This window comes from Elgaria multicarinata, chromosome 1, assembly GCF_023053635.1.
Source record: "Elgaria multicarinata webbii isolate HBS135686 ecotype San Diego chromosome 1, rElgMul1.1.pri, whole genome shotgun sequence".
In the NCBI taxonomy this organism is placed as follows: domain Eukaryota; kingdom Metazoa; phylum Chordata; class Lepidosauria; order Squamata; family Anguidae; genus Elgaria; species Elgaria multicarinata.
This window is the reverse complement of record NC_086171.1, coordinates 93,923,718-93,944,492: the sequence shown is the minus strand read 5'-3', so window position 1 is coordinate 93,944,492 and position 20,775 is coordinate 93,923,718. Positions and strand designations below refer to the sequence as shown.

General features: G+C 43.2%; 2 protein-coding genes across 4 annotated transcripts in view; both read right to left on the bottom strand.

The window, feature by feature from the left end:
• The window catches only part of FAM171A2 (family with sequence similarity 171 member A2), a 210,327-nt gene extending 194,037 nt beyond the window's left edge, over window positions 1-16,290 (bottom strand). Inside the window, exon 1 of the mRNA XM_063132997.1 lies at window positions 16,264-16,290. The gene's annotated coding sequence lies outside the window, so the exon portion shown is untranslated. The remainder of the gene's footprint in view (window positions 1-16,263) is intronic.
• The window catches only part of GPATCH8 (G-patch domain containing 8), a 171,604-nt gene that overhangs the window by 48,358 nt on the left and 102,471 nt on the right, over window positions 1-20,775 (bottom strand). For all 3 annotated transcript variants that reach the window (XM_063132916.1, XM_063132925.1, XM_063132934.1), the window contains one exon: window positions 19,508-19,580. In XM_063132916.1, the coding sequence (XP_062988986.1) occupies window positions 19,508-19,580 (73 nt within the window). The remainder of the gene's footprint in view (window positions 1-19,507; window positions 19,581-20,775) is intronic.

Genomic DNA, 20,775 nt, shown 5'->3' with positions numbered 1-20,775 from the left:
GAGATAACCAGTGCGTGAACGAGAGTCTTGGCAGAAGAGACAGACAAAAATGGTCGAATCCTGGCAATATTATACAGGAAGAAACGACAGGATTTAGCTACTGCCTCGATGTGAGGAGTAAAGGAGAGCGAGGAGTCAAATATGAAGCCAAGACTACGAGCTTCCTTGACCGGAGTAAGCGTAACATCGTTGACAGTAAGGGAGAATGAGAGGTGAGGAGAAGGTTTAGGAGGAAAAACTAGCAGTTCAGTCTTTGCCATGTTAAGTTTCAAACGACGATGAAGCAGTGCTATCATGTCTCCCCTCAATCTTCTCTTCTCCAGGCTAAACATGCCCAGTTCCTTCAGTCTTTCTTCATAGGGCTTTGTTTCTAGACCTCTGATCATCCTGGTTGCCCTCTTCTGAACACGCTCCAGCTTGTCTGCATCCTTCTTGAATTGTGGAGCCCAGAACTGGACGCAATACTCTAGATGAGGCCTAACCAGGGCCGAATAGAGAGGAACCAGTACCTCACGTGATTTGGAAGCTATACTTCTATTAATGCAGCCCAAAATAGCATTGGCCTTTCTTGCAGCCATATTGCACTGTTGGCTCATATTCAGCTTGTGATCTACAACAATTCCAAGATCTTTCTCGTTTGTAGTATTGCTGAGCCAAGTGTCCCCCGTCTTGTAACTAGGCATTTGGTTTCTATTCCCTAAATGTAGAACTTGGCATTTATCCCTATTAAATTTCATTGTGTTGTTTTCAGCCCAGCACTCCAGCCTATCAAGATCACTTTGAAGTTTGTTTCTGTCTTCCAGGGTATTAGCTATCCCACCCAATTTTGTGTCATCTGCAAATTTGATCAGCGTTCCCTGCACCTCCTCGTCCAAATCATTAATAAAAATGTTGAAGAGCACTGGGCCCAGGACTGAGCCCTGCGGCAGCCCACTCGTTGCCTCTCCCCAGTTTGAGAAGTTTCCATTGATAAGTACTCTTTGAGTCCGATTCTGTAGCCAACTGTGGATCCACCTAATAGTTGTTCCATCTAGCCCACTTTTAGCTAGTTTGTTAATCAGAATGTCATGTGGTACTTTGTCAAAAGCTTTGCTGCAGTCAAGATATATGACATCCACAGCATTCCCACAGTCCACAAGGGAGGTTATCCTATCAAAAAATGAGATCAAATTAGTCTGACAGGATTTGTTCCTGACAAATCCATGTTGGCTTCTAGTAACCACTGCATTGATTTCAAGGTGTTTACAGATTGACTTCTTTATAATCTGCTCCAGAATTTTCCCAGGGATGGATGTCAGACTGACTGGTCTGTAGTTCCCAGGTTCCTCCTTTTTGCCCTTTTTGAAGATAGGGACAACGTTAGCCCTCCTCCAGTCGTCCGGCACCTCACCCGTCTTCCATGATTTTGCAAAGATAATAGACAAAGGTTCTGAGAGTTCTTCCGCTAGCTCCTTTATTACTCTTGGATGCAGTTCATCGGGCCGTGGAGATTTAAACTCATTCAAGGAAATTAGGTGTTCTTTGACCATTTGTTTATCAATCTCAAACTGCAATCCTGCCCCCTCAACTTCTGCTTCACTTTTTCCAGGGGGGTCATAGACCCGCTTTTGGGAGAAGACTGAGGCAAAGTAGGAATTGAGCACTTCAGCCTTTTCTTTGTCGTCTGTTATCAATTTGCCATCCTCATTAAGCAGTTGAACCACCATTTCTTTCCTCTGTCTTTTACTACTCACGTATCTGAAGAAAGCCTTTTTATTGCTTTTAGCATCCCTCCCTAATCTCAGCTCATTCACAGCTTTAGCCTTCCTGACGCCATTTCGGCACTTCTGCGCCACTTGTCTGTACTCTTCTTTTGTAGCCTGGCCTTCCTTCCTCTTCCTATATGTATCCCTTTTTGTTTTCAGTTCATCAATAAGCTTTTTGTGGAGCCACATTGGTTTCCTCTGTTGTCTTCTATCTTTTCTTTTGTCTCCTTCATAATCAAGAATTCAAGTATGACGTGGTCACTTTCCCCCAGAGTTCCCGTAACTGCCACTTTATCCACTAAGTCATCTCTATTGGTCAATAACAAGTCAAGGATTGCCGATCCTCTAGTTCCTTCCACCACTTTCTGTAGGAGAAAGTTATCACCCATACATGTCAGGAATTTCTTGGAAGGGCCGCTTTTGGCAATAATGGTTTCCCAACAGATATCAGGGTAATTGAAGTCCCCCATCACTACTACGTCACACTTCCTTGAAACACTGGCAATTTGTTTCTCAAAAGTTTCATCCTCGTCTTCTCCTTGATTGGGTGGTCGGTAGTAGACTCCGATTATCATACTCTTTTTATTCCTAGCCCCATTTATTTTAATCCAGACGCTCTCTAGGGGGCTCCCAATCTCATCCACCTGTATTTCTGTGCAGGGATAGGTATTTTTAACATATAGTGCAACTCCACCTCCCTTTCTATTTCTTCTGTTCTTTTTGAACAAGTTATATCCTTCAATTGCTATATTCCAGTCATGGGAGTCATCCCACCAAGTTTCAGTTATACCTATCAAGTCGTATTTGCCGTCATGTAATAAGAGTTCAAGTTCATTCTGTTTGTTTCCCATGCTCTGGGCATTAGTATATAGACATCGAAGACCATGTGTTTTATAGTCTGGCTTTGTTCCTACCTTGTTGCGGACACTATTTTGGGGCACTATTGCAGCTTTTCTGCACCATTTACTGTGGTGCATTGGCCTTCATCCGTCGTTGCCTCGAAGTTTACGTCTCCCACCCCAGTAAGATTCAGTTTAAAGCCCTCCTGATCAAGTTCTTCATGCTGTGGCCGAACTCATTCTTTCCAGCCCTTGTGAGTTGCAACCCATCCCTCGCCAGCAGTCCATGTTCCAAGTAGCGTAGCCCGTGGTCCCAGAACCCAAAACTCTCAAGTCCTTCATCCAGAGTATTTTTCTTTCCGTTTGTAATCCTCTTCCAAGAACTGGGAGGATGGATGAGAAAACTACCTGGGCCCCAAAGTTCTTCAGTTTCCTTCCCAGAACTTCAAAGTCTGAAATTATTTCTTCGTAGCTCTGCTTGGCGACATCATTTGTTCCCACATGGATGAGAAGAAAGGGGTATGTGTCCGTGGGCTTTATGAGCTTCAGTAACCCTTCAGTCACATCTCTAATCTGTGCTCCAGGGAGACAGCACACCTGGCGAGTCCATGGGTCTTCACGACATACTTGGGTTTCAATCCCACGCAGCAGGGAGTCTCCCACAACGACTACTCTTCTCTTCTCCTTGGTTGACCTACCTTCTGTCTCTTGGTCACTGTTGCATGGTGTCTCCTGTACTTCTTCCTCTGCAAACTGTCCTTCAGTCTCATTCTCCAGAAGCTGAAAGCAGTTGCTTAACTCCAATGGCTCCACCGGTGCAGAACGCCCTCTAATTCCTCCTCTCCTAACTGTCACTCTTTTCCAGGGAGTTTCCTCTTCATTGGCTTTCCTCCCCTCAGCATACTCCACTTCTGCTTCAGCTGGCTGTTGTTCTTCAATCTCATGTGCTTTTGTTGCTGTTGCAGTTCTACCGTTCGGTCTAAGAACTCCTCGACTTCTCTTATTCCTTGGAGGGTGGACACTCGCCGCTCAAGTCCTCTCACTTTTTCTTCCAAAAGTGCCACCAGCTTGCACTTGTTGCAGGTATACGCCATGTTGAGCACAGGCGGAAACACGAACATTGCACACCCTTTGCAGGTCACCACCTCTAGGGACTCCTTTCCATCCATATTCTCGATTTCTGCTTTGGTTTTTTGCCTTTTTGATTATAGTAGAATTGCCTTTGCTTTGTTGTGTCCTCTCTGAAGGTACACAACTATATGAGTATGTCTTAAGGGAAAGTAAGATCTTTTGGGGTTTTTTTTTGCTTTTGTTTGGTGGTGGCTTTGTGGTTTTTTTTCTCTTTATGTTTTTCTTTTTTTCCCCCACCTCTTTTTTTAATTTTATTTATATATATATATATATATATATATATATATATATATATATTTAGAGGCCTCCCCTTTGGCCTCCCCTGCCGAACTCCCCCTGTCAAACTCCTGTTTGCTCTTCCTGTTCGCTCGCTCCCTGGGAATCTGGCTTACTTTTATAGCTCCTTCTTGAGCTGGGCCAGCTGCTCTTCCCTGCTTCTGCTTAGCTCCAAGTCAGGAACCAGAATGAGGTCACTGAAATGCCAACAACAATCAACAGCAATTAGGCACTGATTGCTGAGTCCAACTGACAATCAGGCCACTCCCCCTTCAGCTCCTGCAGCAACTATAAACACCGACCCTCTCACTCAGCACTCAGGAGCACATGGCAAGCACACGGCCTCTTTGAATTGGCAGCCTCCTGGGTTTCCTTGAGGCTTCTCTTCTTCCCCTTTCCTTGGTCTCCTCTTCCCCTACACTCCCCCTGTCAAACTCCTGTTTGCTCTTCTTTTTAGCTCGCTCCCTGTTCGCTCGCTCCCTGGGAATCTGGCTTACATTTATAGCTCCTACTTGAGCTGGGCCAGCTGCTCTTCCCTGCTCCTGCTCAGCTCCAAGTCAGGAACCAGAATGATGATGAGGACCAACCTGTCGGTGGTAATGGTGGTCCAACTATTATAAAAGGGGGCAAGGATGTCACCAAATTTAGGTGCAGAAATTATAATTATGGGGCAGTCAAAGACGCCGTCTTTGACCTTGGTCCGGTTTGCTTCTGTTTTGTTTGAAGCATCCTGAAAATTGTTGCCCCTTGTACTGACCTTGGGGTTGGTACAGAGGGGGTCAATCTTGGAACTGTTGGTGCTGTCTGGGCTGGAACTGTTGTTGAGCCCTAGGCCAGCGTTTTGGGCGGAATGCTCTTTAAATCTGTTGTTGCTGCTGCTCAATTCCCATCTTTTTGGCCGTATTCTTGGCCTTTTGGATGTTTTCCATCGATTCGTCGGTGGAAGAATGAAATAGGCCGTCTCCATCAAAAGGCAGGTCCTCGATACAGGTGCGTGCCTCTTGGGATAATCCTGCAGACCTCAACCATGCATGTCTTCGCAGGGCTATGGACCCTACCATGGCTTCTGAGGCGCAGTCTGTCGCGTGGCGAGCTGTGTTAAGCTGTTGCCTTGATAGTGTCATGGCCTCAGTGTAAAAAATGTTTGCCAGTTCCCTTTGGTCATCTGGCAGATAACCAGACAGGGATGCCATCTTCTCCCACAAGAAGAGTTCGTATTTTGCCATGGTGGCTTGGTAATTATGCACACGTAATGACAATGCAGTTGAAGAATAGATTCTTCGGCCTATGCCGTCCAGCCGACGGCCCTCTTTATCTATAGGCGCATTGTGTTTCTTATGAGTGCGTCCCTGAGATGCCTCTACAATTATGGAGTTGGGCTTGGAATGGGTGAAAAGAAAAGGAGCAGTCTTTTCCTGTATTTTGTATGTATTGTCTAACCTCCTGGACATTGGTGGCATAGAGGAGGGCAGCTTCCACGACTTCTGTGCAGTGCGTAACAGCACGGGCAGGTATAGGATGGCTGCTGGAGTAGCTGATTCACAGTATGCATCGTCGTACACTGGATCGTTTAATTTTTCAATTGGTTGAGACAGTTCAATCCCCAATGATCTCGCCATCCTTTGCACTTGATTGGCAAAGTGCGATAGGTCTTCTGAAGGGGAGACCACATCCGAAGTCCCTACAAGGTCATCGGGGGAGGGAATGGATAAAGCCTCTTGGGAGGAGTCAGACTGGTAGTCCTCCTCCGATAAGACGTCCAAAACGCGTGGCATCATCCCTGAGTTCGGACGTGGTTGTAACGCTTGAGTCGGTACCGTGGTGGTCGGTACCGTAGCTCGCGTTGGTTGCGGCAAGTGCCTCGGTACCGCTGGTTGAAGCGGAGGCGGCATGGCTGCAGCATCCTCCAGGGGCGGTGGACGGGAGACCGTCTTGGAGGGTGGCTGACGAAAACGCAGGTATGGATCATACGGGCGTTCTTGAGGGTAGTAATATTCTTGGTGCCCTCTGTGCCTCCAGTCCTCATAGTAATATGGAGGAAAATGTGGAGGTTGCCAATCGTCATAGTAGCCCGTACCCCTCTGTGGGGACCTGGGTCTTTCGCTGTAAGCAGCATATTGCCGACTGGAATGAATTGAAGCCGGTGAACGATCACGGCCATATCCATAAGGAGGTGTTTCTCGGTATCGATAGCCTTCGGTATCGACCTTTGGTTGCTGTCGGTACCGACGTCCGTCGGTATCGATGTCTTCTCGGTACCGAGGGAAAAAAGGTCTCCGATCTGCAATGGTATTATCCAGTGAGGAGCCCCTGATTTCACCTTCCGAAATCGATGCCCTTACACTGGGCTCGTCAGTCGGGACCGTGACAATATGCAGCGGCGATGGGACCAGCGAGTTAGCAACCGGCTCCTCACGCGGCGGTGGGTTTGGTACCGATGGCGAAGATGGGGTCGTCCGTCTCGGTATTGAAAAAGGTGTCGGTAGCGATATCCTCGGTATCGGGCTTATCGCATGCGAGGGAAGTCTCTGTAGTGAGAGACTCGATATCGGGCTTCTATGCCCTTTGTCGTGGCTCGGTACCGAAGTACTCGGTACCGGGCTCCTCGGTACCGACGGAATCGGTTTCAATGACTTTTTCTTTCCATTTTTTGTCATGGATTTGCTCTTTTTTCTCTGAGGGTTTTCGGCCTCAGAGTGCTCTCTCGCTCTCTTAGAGATCTTCTTTGCCGCCTTTTTTGCGGACTGAGAGGAGGAGGGGGGGAACCGCTAAGGCTTCACTCCTTGTTGGAGGATTTTGGGGCATAGACTCCATCTTGTGTGGAGATGTAGAAGCGTGAGCTGCTCTCGGTTTGTCTACTGCCTCCAAAGCCTTTTCCCAGAGAGTAGCCCGAAGGCGCTCTGCGCGGTTTTTTTTGTGCCTGCCTTGAAAACTTCAAGCAAAAGGCACACGACTCTACAACATGAGTATCCCCCAAGCAGAGCAAGCACAAAGAATGTCCATTGGTTTGTGCTATTTTCTGTCCACAACTGGAACACTTCTTGAAGAGGCCTTGATGTGCCATAGGCACCAAGACACCGACGAAAAAACATATATATATATATATTTTAAATAGGAAAGATAGAAAACTGGAGAAACGAGAAAGAAGGAAAAATTGATCGATTTTTCAGCTATGGTATAACAAAAACGCATTATACCAAGAGAAGTCTCCAAACGCTGTTGACCCACAGGCGGTTGAAGAGAACTGAGGGGATTAGGCGGGAACACCTGAGCATGCTCGGTGGGGGAGGGGTTCCCGCCTAAAAGATTTTCAGCTTGAGAAGTTTCCGAACCTGGCCCTGCGCAGGCGCAGAGCCCATATGTGTGACTGCACAGAGACCACGAAGAAGAACGAGTGGGGTACTGCAGGGCTCAGTGCTCTTCAACATTTTTATTAATCATTTGGATGAGGAGGTGCAGGGAACACTGATCAAATTTGCAGACGACACAAAATTGGGTGGAATAGCTAATGCCCTAGAAGATAGAAACAAACTTCACAGTGATCTTGATAGGCTGGAGTGCTGGGCTGAAAACAACAGAATGAAATTTAATAGGGATAAATGCCAAGTTCTACATTTAGGGAATAGAAACCAAATGAACAGTTACAAGATGGGGGATACTTGTCTCAGCAATACTACAAACGAGAAGGATATTGGAATTGTTGCAGATCACAAGCTGAATATGAGCCAACAGTGTGATATGGCTGCAAGAAAGGCCAATGCTATTTTGGGCTGCATTAATAGAAGTATAGCTTCCAAATCGCGTGAGGTACTGGTTGCTCTCTATTTGGCCCTGGTTAGGCTTCATCTAGAGTATTGCGTCCAGTTCTGGGCTCCACACTTCAAGAAAGACGCAGACAAGCTGGAACGTGTTCAGTGGAGGGCAACCAGGCCCTATGAAGAGAGACTGAAGGAACTGGGCATGTTTAGCCTGGAGAAGAGAAGACTGAGGGGAGACATGATAGCACTCTTCAAATACTTAAAAGGTTGTCAGACAAAGGAGGGCTGGGATCTCTTTGCAATCATCCCAGAGTGCAGGACATGGAATAACGGGCTCAAGTTACAGGAAGCCAAATTCTGGCTGGACATCAGGAAAAACTTCCAGACTGTTAGAGCAGTACGACAATGGAACCAGTTACCTAGGGAGGTTATGGGCTCTCCCACACTAGAGGCATTCAAAAGGCAGCTGGACAACCATCTGTTATGTATGCTTTAGGGTGGATTCCTGCATTGAGCAGGGGGTTGGACTCGATGGCCTCATAGGACCCTTCCAACTCTACTATTGTATGATTCTATGATTCTAAGAGGCCTCTTCTGTTGCCCTCTGTCTCTCACAGGGTGTCCAGGCACTCACATCCAACTTTCTTTTTCTGCCTCACCCCCCAAAAAGAGAAACCCCCTTTGCCCCTTTCCTTTTAGAGTTGGGATCTTGGGTCCCCCATTACCACTTCATTGTGGCTGCGTACCTAAGTGGCTCTATTTGCAACAGTGTTTTTTCCAGCAAGTTTTTTTAATAATAATAATAATAATAATAATAATAATAATAATAATAATAATAATATGATTATAATTATGATGATGCATAGTAAACAGAACTCTAGTTATATCCACCTGGGTGGGAGACAAATCTGTTCTTAACCCTAACTTATCAAATTCCAGGGTTCACAGGAATGTTTGGAATTCATGCTTCCAAGGACTGGGACTCTACTCCTTCAATAAAGAATATGTAAACATATGAACAGTCCACTCTTCACAGATTCTGGCTCAAAATGCTCCCTGGGCTCCACTGCTGTTTGTGTGGCTGAAAATGCTGCTCATACTGAAGGACAACAGAAGAGTCTTTCAAGTCACTGACAGGTCAGAGTGAACTTAAGGTCAAGGTGAAATACAAATCAAGGTTTTCCCAGCTCACACTTTTTGGTCATCACGCTACACCAGAACTACATTCCAGCAGTGTAAACCATTGCATCTTTTCCTATTGATAATAGGTGGGTGTGAACAGTGTTCTTTCTCCTCTTGATAGCCTTTTCAAACATCTGAAAGTGTAGTGTTTTTTTCTTGCAGAATGCAGCAAAGGCTTGTCAAGGCAGAAGAAATAGGGAGGCTCTTCACACATACCATGTTTTTCAGGTTATAGCTTCACACATGCCAAGTTTTTCAGGTGGTTCATTTTTCACACACAAAATTCAGTCTGGCTATAATTTTGGAGCAAGTCTCAAACCAAGAAGCAAGAAATCTAGTCATAATTACATGTATACATTGGTACAGAGTCCAACATTTCCCCTGTAGAAATCTCAATCACCCACCACCACACTCATGCAAGTAGAAATGGAGTAGAAACTGTTTTGCTCTTCTCCCCTAAGCAGATTTCTCTTATTATCACAGCAACAGTTGATTTATCTTTTGAGGGACTATAACAATGATTGGGATCACCTGAAAGATTGCTGGATGATTTTCAGTATATCAACTTTTTTTTTTTTACTCCCAACTCCAAAAGCAACAACAACAAAAAACACCCAAATTTGGTTGTGATCTGAACTCAGATGTAGATTTGTACTTGCATATGTAGGCCATCCCAGTGTACAGATCATGGAATGGGAGTTGGTGATTGGCTCCACTTCTTGAACCACTGTTTTGCACCTGGTTCAGGGTTTTTATCAAAAAGCAAAGTAGATCCCACAAGTTGGAAGTTTGCAGACACCTGGTCTAAAGAAAGAGGGAAGAGAAGAGGCCTTGGAAAGTTTGTGCTTTCAGCATTCTGAATGTTACTTTTGCTTCCATAAAGGTTCTCTCCACTTGTTATGTGTTCCTGGGGTGGGCGATGGCCATAGATGACAGCACAATGGCTCCTGTTACTAGATCCATTCTAACTAACATCTCTCTGCTTCCAAACATTTGTGCTTTTGAGCAAAAGGGTTGTTTATTTTTCTCAGAACAATGTTACCCCTTGTTAAAAATAGCCTAGAAGAATATCAGAGCTTTTCCAGAAGGACGCTGGAGCAAATATTCATGAGGGCAATTAGGAAGTCACAAAACAGCAAACAGAAACAGGGATGTGGAGGTCTGAGGTTCTTTTCCTCTACTAAGCAATTTATTATTATAAAAAAACACTATATCTTGATTTCCAGTGTAGCAATAAAAAGGGATTTATCTGACTTGATAGCATTAAAGGGTTGATAACATTTGGTCCTTCTAGAATCCTTATTTATCTAGCTAGCTTCATCTTCAGTTCCAATTTCATTTTCATCTCCCCCTTATTGAATATATTCATATGATCTTTTTCTTTCACAGTCTGTTGCTGCCACCTTCCTTTCTTGTACTAGTAAAACAAGTATCTGTTTTACTATGAATAATTTACTTCCTCTTCACTGTTATCCAACATCTGGTTCCAGACAGGATTGCATATGACAGTCATGTTCTTTTCTGCTCAAGTGGTTTTATTTCTTTGTACTTCTGACTTACATCAGTCTCCCCATAAGAGTGCCCCCTTTTTATATTACACATCTTGGTACAGAGAAAGCCAGCTTCACATAGCAGCAGCATCTAAAGTATGTCCCCCTCCCCCAGTTCCCACTGTTTTCCTCAGGACTTAATTACTACTTCTTTTCACATGGGCAAAGTTACCCCAAGTGAATTCATTATTTACTCAGAAAGCAACAAATGTATCCATATAAGTTCTTCTTAAATATGCAATCCTATATATGGTTTTTTGCACACGCGCGATATCAAGATGTAGTTTGGAATTGCGTAGTGTGGCATGACATCATGCATCACCACATTATATGCCCCCTTTTCTGTTTGGTTAATTTCAAGTGGCTTGCCTATGTAATGTGATATTTACTTGCCATTGCCACTTGTTGGTTTGAAGATGGACCCACTGAGTCTTCCTGCTCCTCATGGGAGCGGCAATGGGGGAAGCAGCTAAGGAGCAGTGCGAGGCTACCACCTCACACACAAGGCTTTGATGCACATACCTCCCTCAAGCTAAGCACCACCACTTAAATACCTGAAGGGGTAAAAAGAAAAGTATAACCTTTCCCTTATAGCAGAGGGAAAAGGTAAGGAGATTTGGAAAAGGCTTTTCTGTGAATATAGCAGGCTGAAAGTTTAATGTAATGTGTTTATTTAGAGCCTCGTGTGGCGCAGAGCGGTAAAGCAGCAGTTTCTGCAGCTGAAACTCAGCTTTCCATCCTCCCGAGGTCGGTAAAATGAGTACCCAGTTAGCTTGGGGAAAGGGAATAACGGCCAGGGAAGGCAACGGCAAACCACCCCGCTATAAGGCCTGCCAAGAAAACGTCAGCGAAAGCTGGCATCCCTCCAAGAGTCAGTAATGACTCAGTGCTTGCACGAGAGGTTCCTTTCCTTTTCCTTATTTATGAACTAATAGAGCAGGAGACACAGCTAAACTGACACATGGTTTTATGGTTGTAAAATTAAGAAAATGTTTATTGTTGTTTATAGTTCTTAGTTCCTTCAAACTCGTATTTAACTCCTGCCTATTCTTAAGAATACTGGTAGTAACAAATCTAATAACAACAATCCTTAGTCCCTATGATCTTATTTTCACTCACTCCTTACACAACTCCTGACAAGAAATCACACAGCAAAACACATCTACCCTCCAAACCCAATCACCCACTGAACCCCTCAGACCACTCAGCTCCCCCATACTGTTAGAGCAGTACGACAATGGAATCAGTTGCCTGGTGAGGTTGTGGCCTCTCCCACACTAGAGGCCTTCAAGAGGCAGCTGGACAACCATCTGTCAGGGATGCTTTAGGGTGGATTCCTGCATTGAGCAGGGGGTTGGACTCGATGGCCTTGTAGGCCCCTTCCAACTCTGCTATTCTATAATTCTGTGATATATACTCCCCCCCTTTCCATAGCATCACCAGCCACACCCACTCAGTCCAACATTCCATACTCTCTAGACATACTCACACAGACATACCTAACAGAATAGAAATGTGGGTAACGCCACAAGCAGCAATGAAGGAAGCAGCTTTGGCTGGTTCAGACTTGGCAAGTCAATAAGGAGGCAAAGGTCAAGAACAGAGGTATAAGTCCAGCAAAGAGCTGTTCTAGTAAACAGGTCCAGCAAAAGAGCTGTTCTAGACAGAAGTAACCCCTTTTTGGTGCACCCAAGGTTTCCACTCCTTTGTGTGTAATCATGCAGAGTTTGATGGTGCATCAGATGCCTCCTGAGTAGAGGAAGCTGTGTATCAAGTTTGGTCCCAATTCTGCATACTTCCAGTGCTTTAGAGCCACCCCCACCCCACATTTGTCAGGATAATGGAAACGCTGAATTAACCTCTCCCCTCTGATTGGGATATTGTGGAATGTTAAAACAGGCTGCTGCGATGTTGTCAATGGGTGAAACAGTACGACTGCTGGGGTAGGAGGACTGCAGCAGGACAGGGGGCGGGGGATGACTCAGATTACACATAGGAGCTTAATAAGCTACGCAAAATAGCTTATTTATTTATTTATTTATTACACTTATATACCGCTCCCATAGCCAAGGCTCTCTAAAATTTTATCTAAAATTGAGATAAAAACAAGTATACAAAATTTAAAACGCTAAAACACAGAACATACACACATAAAACATTAAAAACCATTAAAAAAACACTAAACATGTGGGTGATTAAGATGTGCCACCATATGCCTGGGCAAAGAGGAAAGTCTTAACCTGGCGCTGGAAAGATAGCAGCTTTGGCGCCACGCGAGCCTCGTCAGGGAGATCATTCCATAGTCTGGGGCCACCACCGAAAAGGCCCTATCCCTCGTTGCCACACTCCGAGCCTCTCTCGGAGTAGGCACCCGGAGGAGGACCTTAGATGTTGAACGTAGTGACCAGGTATATTCATGTCGGGAGAGGCGTTCCATCAGGTATTGTGGTCCCAAGCTGTGTAAGGCTTTATAGGTCAAAACTAGCACCTTGATTTGGGCTCGGAAACATACAGGCAGCTAGTGCAAGCGGACCAGAGCAGGTGTTATATGGTCAAACCTTCTGGTTCCTGAAATCAATCTGGCCGCTGCATTTTGCATGAGCTGCAGCTTCTGAACCGTCTTCAAAGGCAGCCCTACGTAGAGCGCATTGCAGTAATCTAACTTGGAGGTTACCATTTGTCTGATCATGTGTGGAATAACAATAGCTTATTTTCAAAATAAGCTTATTAACCATCATGGCTTAAAGTTATGTCCGAATGCAGCAAATGAGTCATATCACTGGAGAATAGTGGATAGTTGATGGCTGATTTAGTATGAGCTTTCCTGGCCTCACAGTAGCACCACCAAAACACAGCCAGTGTATCTGATTTCCCAACAATGGGCACCCATGTGAAAATAAAAATCACACATAGGAACTACAGAGCATAGGGAAATAATTTAAACCCCATAAGTGAGATGGGGAAGCAGAAACTATGTAGCAATGCAACTATGACTTTAAGAGAGGCCCCACATCTACCTCCCAAAGAGCTGGTGAACCAGAAGAGAGGATGAATTATTTCTTTCTCCCCTTCCAAAGAAATCCAACTCCCTTCCTGTGGGAAAAACCCCTGACTGGTCCTGGTATCTCAAACCAAAGCTAGACAAGTTGCCCTAAATGTAGCTGGGCTGCAGAACAGCCTTTCCTAACCTGGTGCCCCCCAGATGTTTTGGACTAGAACGCCCATTCTCCCAAAGCAGTATGGCCAATGGTCAGGGATGACGGAAGTTATAGTCCAAAATACCTAGAGGGACCAGGTTGGGGAAGGCTGCAGTAAACCAATGATTAAAGTAACTTTTCCAAGGATCCTCTAATGGACCTAGCATTGAAGAACCACATTATTTCAGTGTTGTTTCTTAGCAGGAGGATCCTAGGCAGGCACCATATGAAACATTTTGGAAAGGCCTGTCCTTTAGGAATGTGATTTCAGCCACCCTTATCACAATCTTGACTCCCAAGCCCGAGCAAGTCTACTGGGTGAACTGTCTTTTGAAGTAATCAAAAGGGAGGCACTGAATTAACTTATTATCATACAGTTATGCTATGTAGACAGAAAGTTCACTACATCCTCACTAAGAAGGACAACATGTTATAAAGTGTTGCTAACCATCTCTAGGCTTTTGGAATAGGCTTGGATGAAAAAGTCAACTGAGTAAATAAGAGGATTCTCTCAGTCCTGTCAAACAAAGGGTCATTCAAAAAGTATACAAGGACAAAAGATTATTTAAAATCTTGGAAATTCCTAAGATTCACTTCTAGAGGTAACACTGTTTACCAGCAGCAACACATTACCTTCACCTCCCTAATGCTCAGGACACTACTATCCAATTTCCCACATGGACATAGTACATATTTGGTTACTCTCCAGTGCTGTTCATTCTTTTGATACGCCACAAGAGGTTGGGTGTAGTGATGAAGAGAACTTAACTGTTCAACTGCTCAATATGCCAGAGTTTTAAATGTTCCTTCTAGGCACAGCTCCAGTGTACAAGTCCATAATACTTTACATGACAAGCTGGAGCTCGTGCTTCCAGTTTTATATAAATATTGTAAAGTAACAGAGTAGCTTTGGATTTCAATTAGAACAGGAGAAGATGCGCAAAACTGATTCTGACAAATTCATTTGTTTGATGATGATGATGATTTATATAGCACCAACAATGTACTTGGTGCTGCATAGATAAAGCAGTTATCAATCTGATGGATGTCTCCATGTGGTCATATGTAAGATTCTATGGAGGGAGAAGTTCCTGCAGCAAGAAATGCCAGACGAACATCCCTCCCAACAGAAACTTAGCATTTCAGCTAGCTGTTATACTAAGTATGAAAACTACAGAGAAAGGACTAAACACGTGGCATATTCTGACTACAGAAGCACCTCTTTTTGCTACATTCTTCACTGGCTGATCTGATGAGGAAATTCTAGATGCCCTATTTATTTATTTATTTTATGTATACTCTGCCTTTCTACCAAAATGGCACTCAAAGTGGCCATCTCTTGTCTTCTTCTAATGTCAGCAGTGGGGTAAGGTCCCAATCCACAGATTTACAAATTGAATATGTACAGCTTGTGTGTGAAGATTCAATGCACTTGCCCGCAGAGATGATGGCTACCAGGAGATGGGGTGGGGTTCAGAAGTCCAAAAAGGTGCCAAGTTCAAAATGTTTGAGGAAAACAATGGCTTAAATCAAGTCAAACTGTAGCTCTACATATGTATGTCACACAGCATATATTAAACTAAAGACACTCCCTCACAGTTCAGAATGTTGCCCCCTCCCAAAGTCAGGTTTTGTACATCCCCACCCTCCACCCACCCCCAGGATACTATGCCCTTCACATTTAACATATTATACAATTAAGCTTTATTTTAAATTGCATTACGGGAAGTAAAGCTTGCCCTGTACACATACACGTACACACTTATTTGAAGAGGGAACTTTTCAGTTATGCCTGTCATCAAAATGCATTTTGAAGGTTCTCATGACTTTCCTCAACAGAATGTTTATTAAGAACAGCCTTTCAATTTTGGAAGCACATGGGATCATGCCTACATCTTACCCAAATTAATTCCTTAGCCATATAAATGAAGCTTGACTTTTTAAAAAACAAAACAGTGTAAGGTAGCATTCTTTTTTTTTCTGGACTGTTTGTGTACTCCACAGAGAATGCCACATTTCATTAATGGATCAGATATATCACATAGGAGTATCCCAGAATCTCTGATATGATTCAGATTCATAAGTTTGTTTTTTTTAATTATCCAGCACTGACCACGTATTAGTCAGATAGTGAGCAAACCTTTCATACCATTTGCTAAAGTAGAACTCATAACATTGAGCTATACAGTTAATTGGTTTGACAATGCCGTTATTCTTATATTCCAACAGCTACCTGGACTCTACTTTCAGACTGTCTTTGACCTTTGATCACTGTGCAGATGAGTCACTGAAACTTTGCATTGGTAATTGATTAAGAACCTGGTTACCAGTATCCCACAACTCAAACACAGAAAAACTATACCCATAAAATTATATCAGTGCTCATTACGTGCCCAAATGAAAGCAAAAATAATAATTAATAATAATCCAAACTGAATGGCAACAACAGGAAGAAGGGTAATTCAGAAACCTCTCTCAGTTTATAGCAAAAGGTCCTTTATGCTAGTTTAATCAAAACCTTTAGCTCCTCAATGGGAAACAATCAGTAACTTAACAGGTTTTAGCAGAAAAGACAGGTTGCTTACCTGTAACTGTGGTTCTTCGAGTGGTCATCTGAGCATTCACACACATAGGAATTCTGCACCTGTGCAGAGCCTCACTTTGTGAACATTCTATAGCTGAGTCAAATTTTTTTTGGCAAAACCCCCTCCCCACCATCCCAGAGTATATGCTCCTAATGCTTCCCACCTTTTACCTCAGTTCTCTGAGACTGCCATAGTAGCCTCAGAACCAAAACAATCCTTGGTTTCAAAGTAGTAACCTGACACCTAAGAGGACAGGTTGTGTGAATGTGCAGATGACCACTCGAAGAACCAGTTACAGGTAAGCAACCTGTCTTTCTTCTTCGTGGTCTCTGTGCATCACACACATGGAAGAACAGCAAGCTGGCTTACTGGAAGGAGGCTCAGTGTCCAATCATAAAACAGAGGAGAGAACGGCTTGGCCAAAAGTACAATGTGCTCTAGCTCATACATCAAGGCAATAATGGTTGTGACCAAGTAGTAGCTCTACAGAGAACTGGCAAAGATACTCCTCTCTCGGATGCCACTGACACAGCCATTCCCGGGTAGAATGTGCAGAAATTTAGCCTGTCAGCTTCATCCCTGCCATGTCATAAGCCAGGGTAATTGTCTGCACAATCCATCGAGCCAACCACTGAGAAGAGACCTTTTTCTTTGCCGCCATAGCATATAAAAAGCCTAAGTGATTTACAAAATTGTTCCGCCCAAGCACTGTAAAAGGAAAGAGCTCTACGAACATCAAACATGTGCATTGTTGACTCCAATGCTGAAGTTGGGGTGGGGAAAGGTTGCTAGCAAAGGTGGCTAAACAAAAGTATCTTGAATTGGTGTTCATGTTAGGGAAGCCGAATGGGGCATCCTTTCCCAAGGTGGGTCCTGCGGTGATACTCCATCAAGATATTGCATTCTGTGATAATAGTAGTCCCTCTTTCTTTGATCCCACCATTCATTCCAATGAGATTGTCTGGGAGGAATTGCTTGTCCCAATCAGATAGAGGAGATTGAGAGCGATGGCATTGGGATGGATTATAACAGGGAAGATATCTCTGATCCTGTCTAAAAGGCTTGAGAGCTCAGTACTCGTCTGTCCCTATATATGCCTGCTCAAGATTTGAGATCTGTTGGAGAAGCCCTCCTCTGCATCACACCAAATGTAAGACATACATTAAGGTGGGATGTGGGAGAAGGTTTTCTCTATTGTGGCACCCTGCTTGTGGAATAGCCTCTTGGAGGCCCAACTGGCACCGACACTGGTTTCATTTCGGCGTCAAGTTAAAACATGTTTTTTATTAAAGCCTTCAAGGGCTAAATTCTCCATGGTTACACATAGTTTTAATTGATTTTAATTGTTTTATTGCTTTTAATTTTTTTACTGGTTTTAATTTAACAATTTAATACATTTTTAGCTGTGTAAATCATTTATTTTTATATTGTTCTGAGTTTATCTGTACGCTGCCCTGAGATCCCAGTGATAATAGGAAGGGATACAAATGTTTCAATAAATAAAATAATAAATAAATATTTGGAACCAACTGAATCTGGGGACCTGTCTCAATGATGGGGCTCTTCCAAAAGCGAAGGGGGTCGTCTCAACCGAGTAATCTCTTCATTGGAATGGTGATGCGGAGGGGTGGAATCCCTTATTTGACCCCACAATATCGTAAGTATAGGTACCAAATCCCTTGGTTCCACCAGGACATGATTTGTTGGTGTAGAAACCATTCTGATCGGAGAATTGAGCAGAGGCAGAGGACTCGGTACTGTTGTCACCACCTGTTTCATCTGAGCAACTGAAGATAAAGTTTTTTAGAGAGAGTCGGGTCACTTAATTCTCTTCACTTTTTCTTATGCATTTTCGGGTCTGAAACTTTAGGTGCTCTAGCTTTTTTCAAAAGTGTCTTTGCCAAACACTGAGCAAGTGAGTGCCCCGGGGTAGTTGGGTCCACAGTTGTCACTTGTGGAGACATTACAGGCCCACTATGAAAAGTGGTAGGTGGAGTTTGAGCCATATTAGTTCCCGAAGAGGGCACTGCCTCCAATGCTCTTTTCCAAAGCTCCGTGCACAGTCTATCTTCTCTATTGAGACATGCTTACTTGGAGAAAGATTGGCAAAAGGAACAAGTTTCCACTATGTTGCCTTCCCCTAAATACAACAAGCAAAGGGTATGGTCCATCTGTTGAGGGGATTTTACTGCCACATTTTGTGCACCTGTGAAAAGGTGCCTTGGAGGTCATGCGCCCCAGGGCAATCTCTCAATATCAAGGAGAACATAAGTACTAGTAAAAGAAGAAAAACAAACAGAAAAATTGCAAACTGACAGAAAGAACGAACAAACAATAGAATGATATATATTAGGAATAAAGATGAGAAAAAAACTCAGCAAAAGCTACAACACTGTCTCAAAGAGACCAAATCCCAATGAGGCTCACACTACAGTGGTCAAACAACTGAGGGAATAGGCAGGAATAGTTAGGAGTATGTGCTTTGAGGGGGTGGGTTGAGAGGTTCCTGCCAAAAAAAAATTTTCCTCAGCTATAGAATGTGCAGGTGCAGAGCTCCTATGTGTGTGATGCACAGAGATCATGGGGGGGAGGGGGAACCTTTACATTCACTAACCAAATTTTGAAACATAGGCCTTAGCTAGACCTAAGGTTTATCCCGAGACTGTCCCGTGGTAGTCCTTGCCTGCTCCCAGGATATCCTGTGTGTCATAAACCTTAGATCTAGCTAAGGCCATAGTGTTCAGAGTAACACTACCAGTGGTCCCAATCTTGGATCTCTAGATGTTGTTGGGCTACAACTGCCATCACTCTCAGCCAACCTGACCAATGGACAGGAATGATGGGGGTTGTAGTTCAACATTATCTGGGGCCCCAAGATTCATTTTTTTTTCATATTTGTTTTTGGTTATACAAACCAAAATTGTGGTGGTACTATGATTAGCCATTTTGTAACAACAGAGTGATGCACAAAATTCCCATTCTAAATTATCTGCCATATATTCTGCTTTCTTTGCTTTAACACTCAGTTTTCAGTCTGCTTTAAATAAAACCAGGCATATGCCCACATTTCACAGAACAGAACTCAGGCTGGGCCTAAGCATATGAAGAGAGACTAAGTACAATATGAATGATAAATATAAAACTTATTGGCGAAAATAGGAGGGGGAAAGGGAAGGGAGGAATCTCATCTAAAAATATAACCCAGAGTATAATGAACGTTTTAATGGTTAAATTATTTACTTACCTTGGAGAGATTTCCCCAAACCCTGGCCCAGCTTCCAACCATGCTTCTGTAGCAAGCGGTGTCCAATATTATCCTGACAGACAGAACAGAGAAACAAACCAAAAATATTCCAATAATATATTCTTCTCTTCCACAGGTTTTAAACACATGAAGAACAAGAGAATTTTCTACATATATCCATGCAAAAATAAAAATTAAAACTACTTATGGGCAATATATGCCCAGTAAAAGGGAAAATATATTTACATAATAAAAACAAAACACCTGGTGGCAAGATTTCCCCACAGGAACAGGGTTTCAAGGAGGGTCATCACACTTTCTGATGGTGTGCTGGGCAACTTTTGTACATAACAGGGGGGAAAGCAATGTGGGAGAAAATAAAAAATGACATTTAAAAAGCATAAAATCAAGCTAGTTATACAATCATATCCCATCACCTAGAGAGCACCACTTGATTTGTGCAATGAAAAACAAACAATGTGTTTAGTCTTTTTTTTAACTTGTTTGTATGTCAGGCATTGAAGGCATTGTTGTTAAGTGTCAGACTTGCCCCCACCACTAGAAACCAAAACACAATCAGAGCAAAATCCAGACTAGACTTGATTGGGGTTTTTTAAATAAAAAATAAAAGAAAAACGTTTCATATATATATATATATATATATATATATATATATATCATGCAGTCATTATTAAACCGAAATAGTATGGTGAGGTTAGTAAAAATATTTACTAATATTTATGAAATATATATATATATATATATATATATATATACACACACACACACGCATGAGCTCAAGCACAGACTGGGTGGTGCATTTCATATGTAAACTAACAGAAATGCTAATATGTTAGAATGGAACAGACCTAGCAACAAGTTAAAACAGCAAGGAACCATTAGTGCATGTAAGGAGAAACACAACAAGCATAATGTCTCATCTTTCAAAATGAAAATAAAAATGGATTGAAATTAATGTAAGCAAAAGGGAAGTGGTGCAGCAATTCAGTGTCAGCTTTTTGTATAAGGATTAAAGAAAATTAAAAAGTTTCCCACTATGGTTAAGTGTTGCAGGGGTGGTATTGGGAGCTCAGGCATGCCTACAAGCCTTGTTGTTAACATTCAAAATATGGGGGATTGCCTTGACAGAAAAGTTGTCAGAAAACTCCATTCAGCATATGACCAGAGGCAGTTCTCTCCAGCCACCCCACAGGCACAAACACAAATTCCATAAAATCTAGGATATGCATAATAAAAGTTCCCAAGGG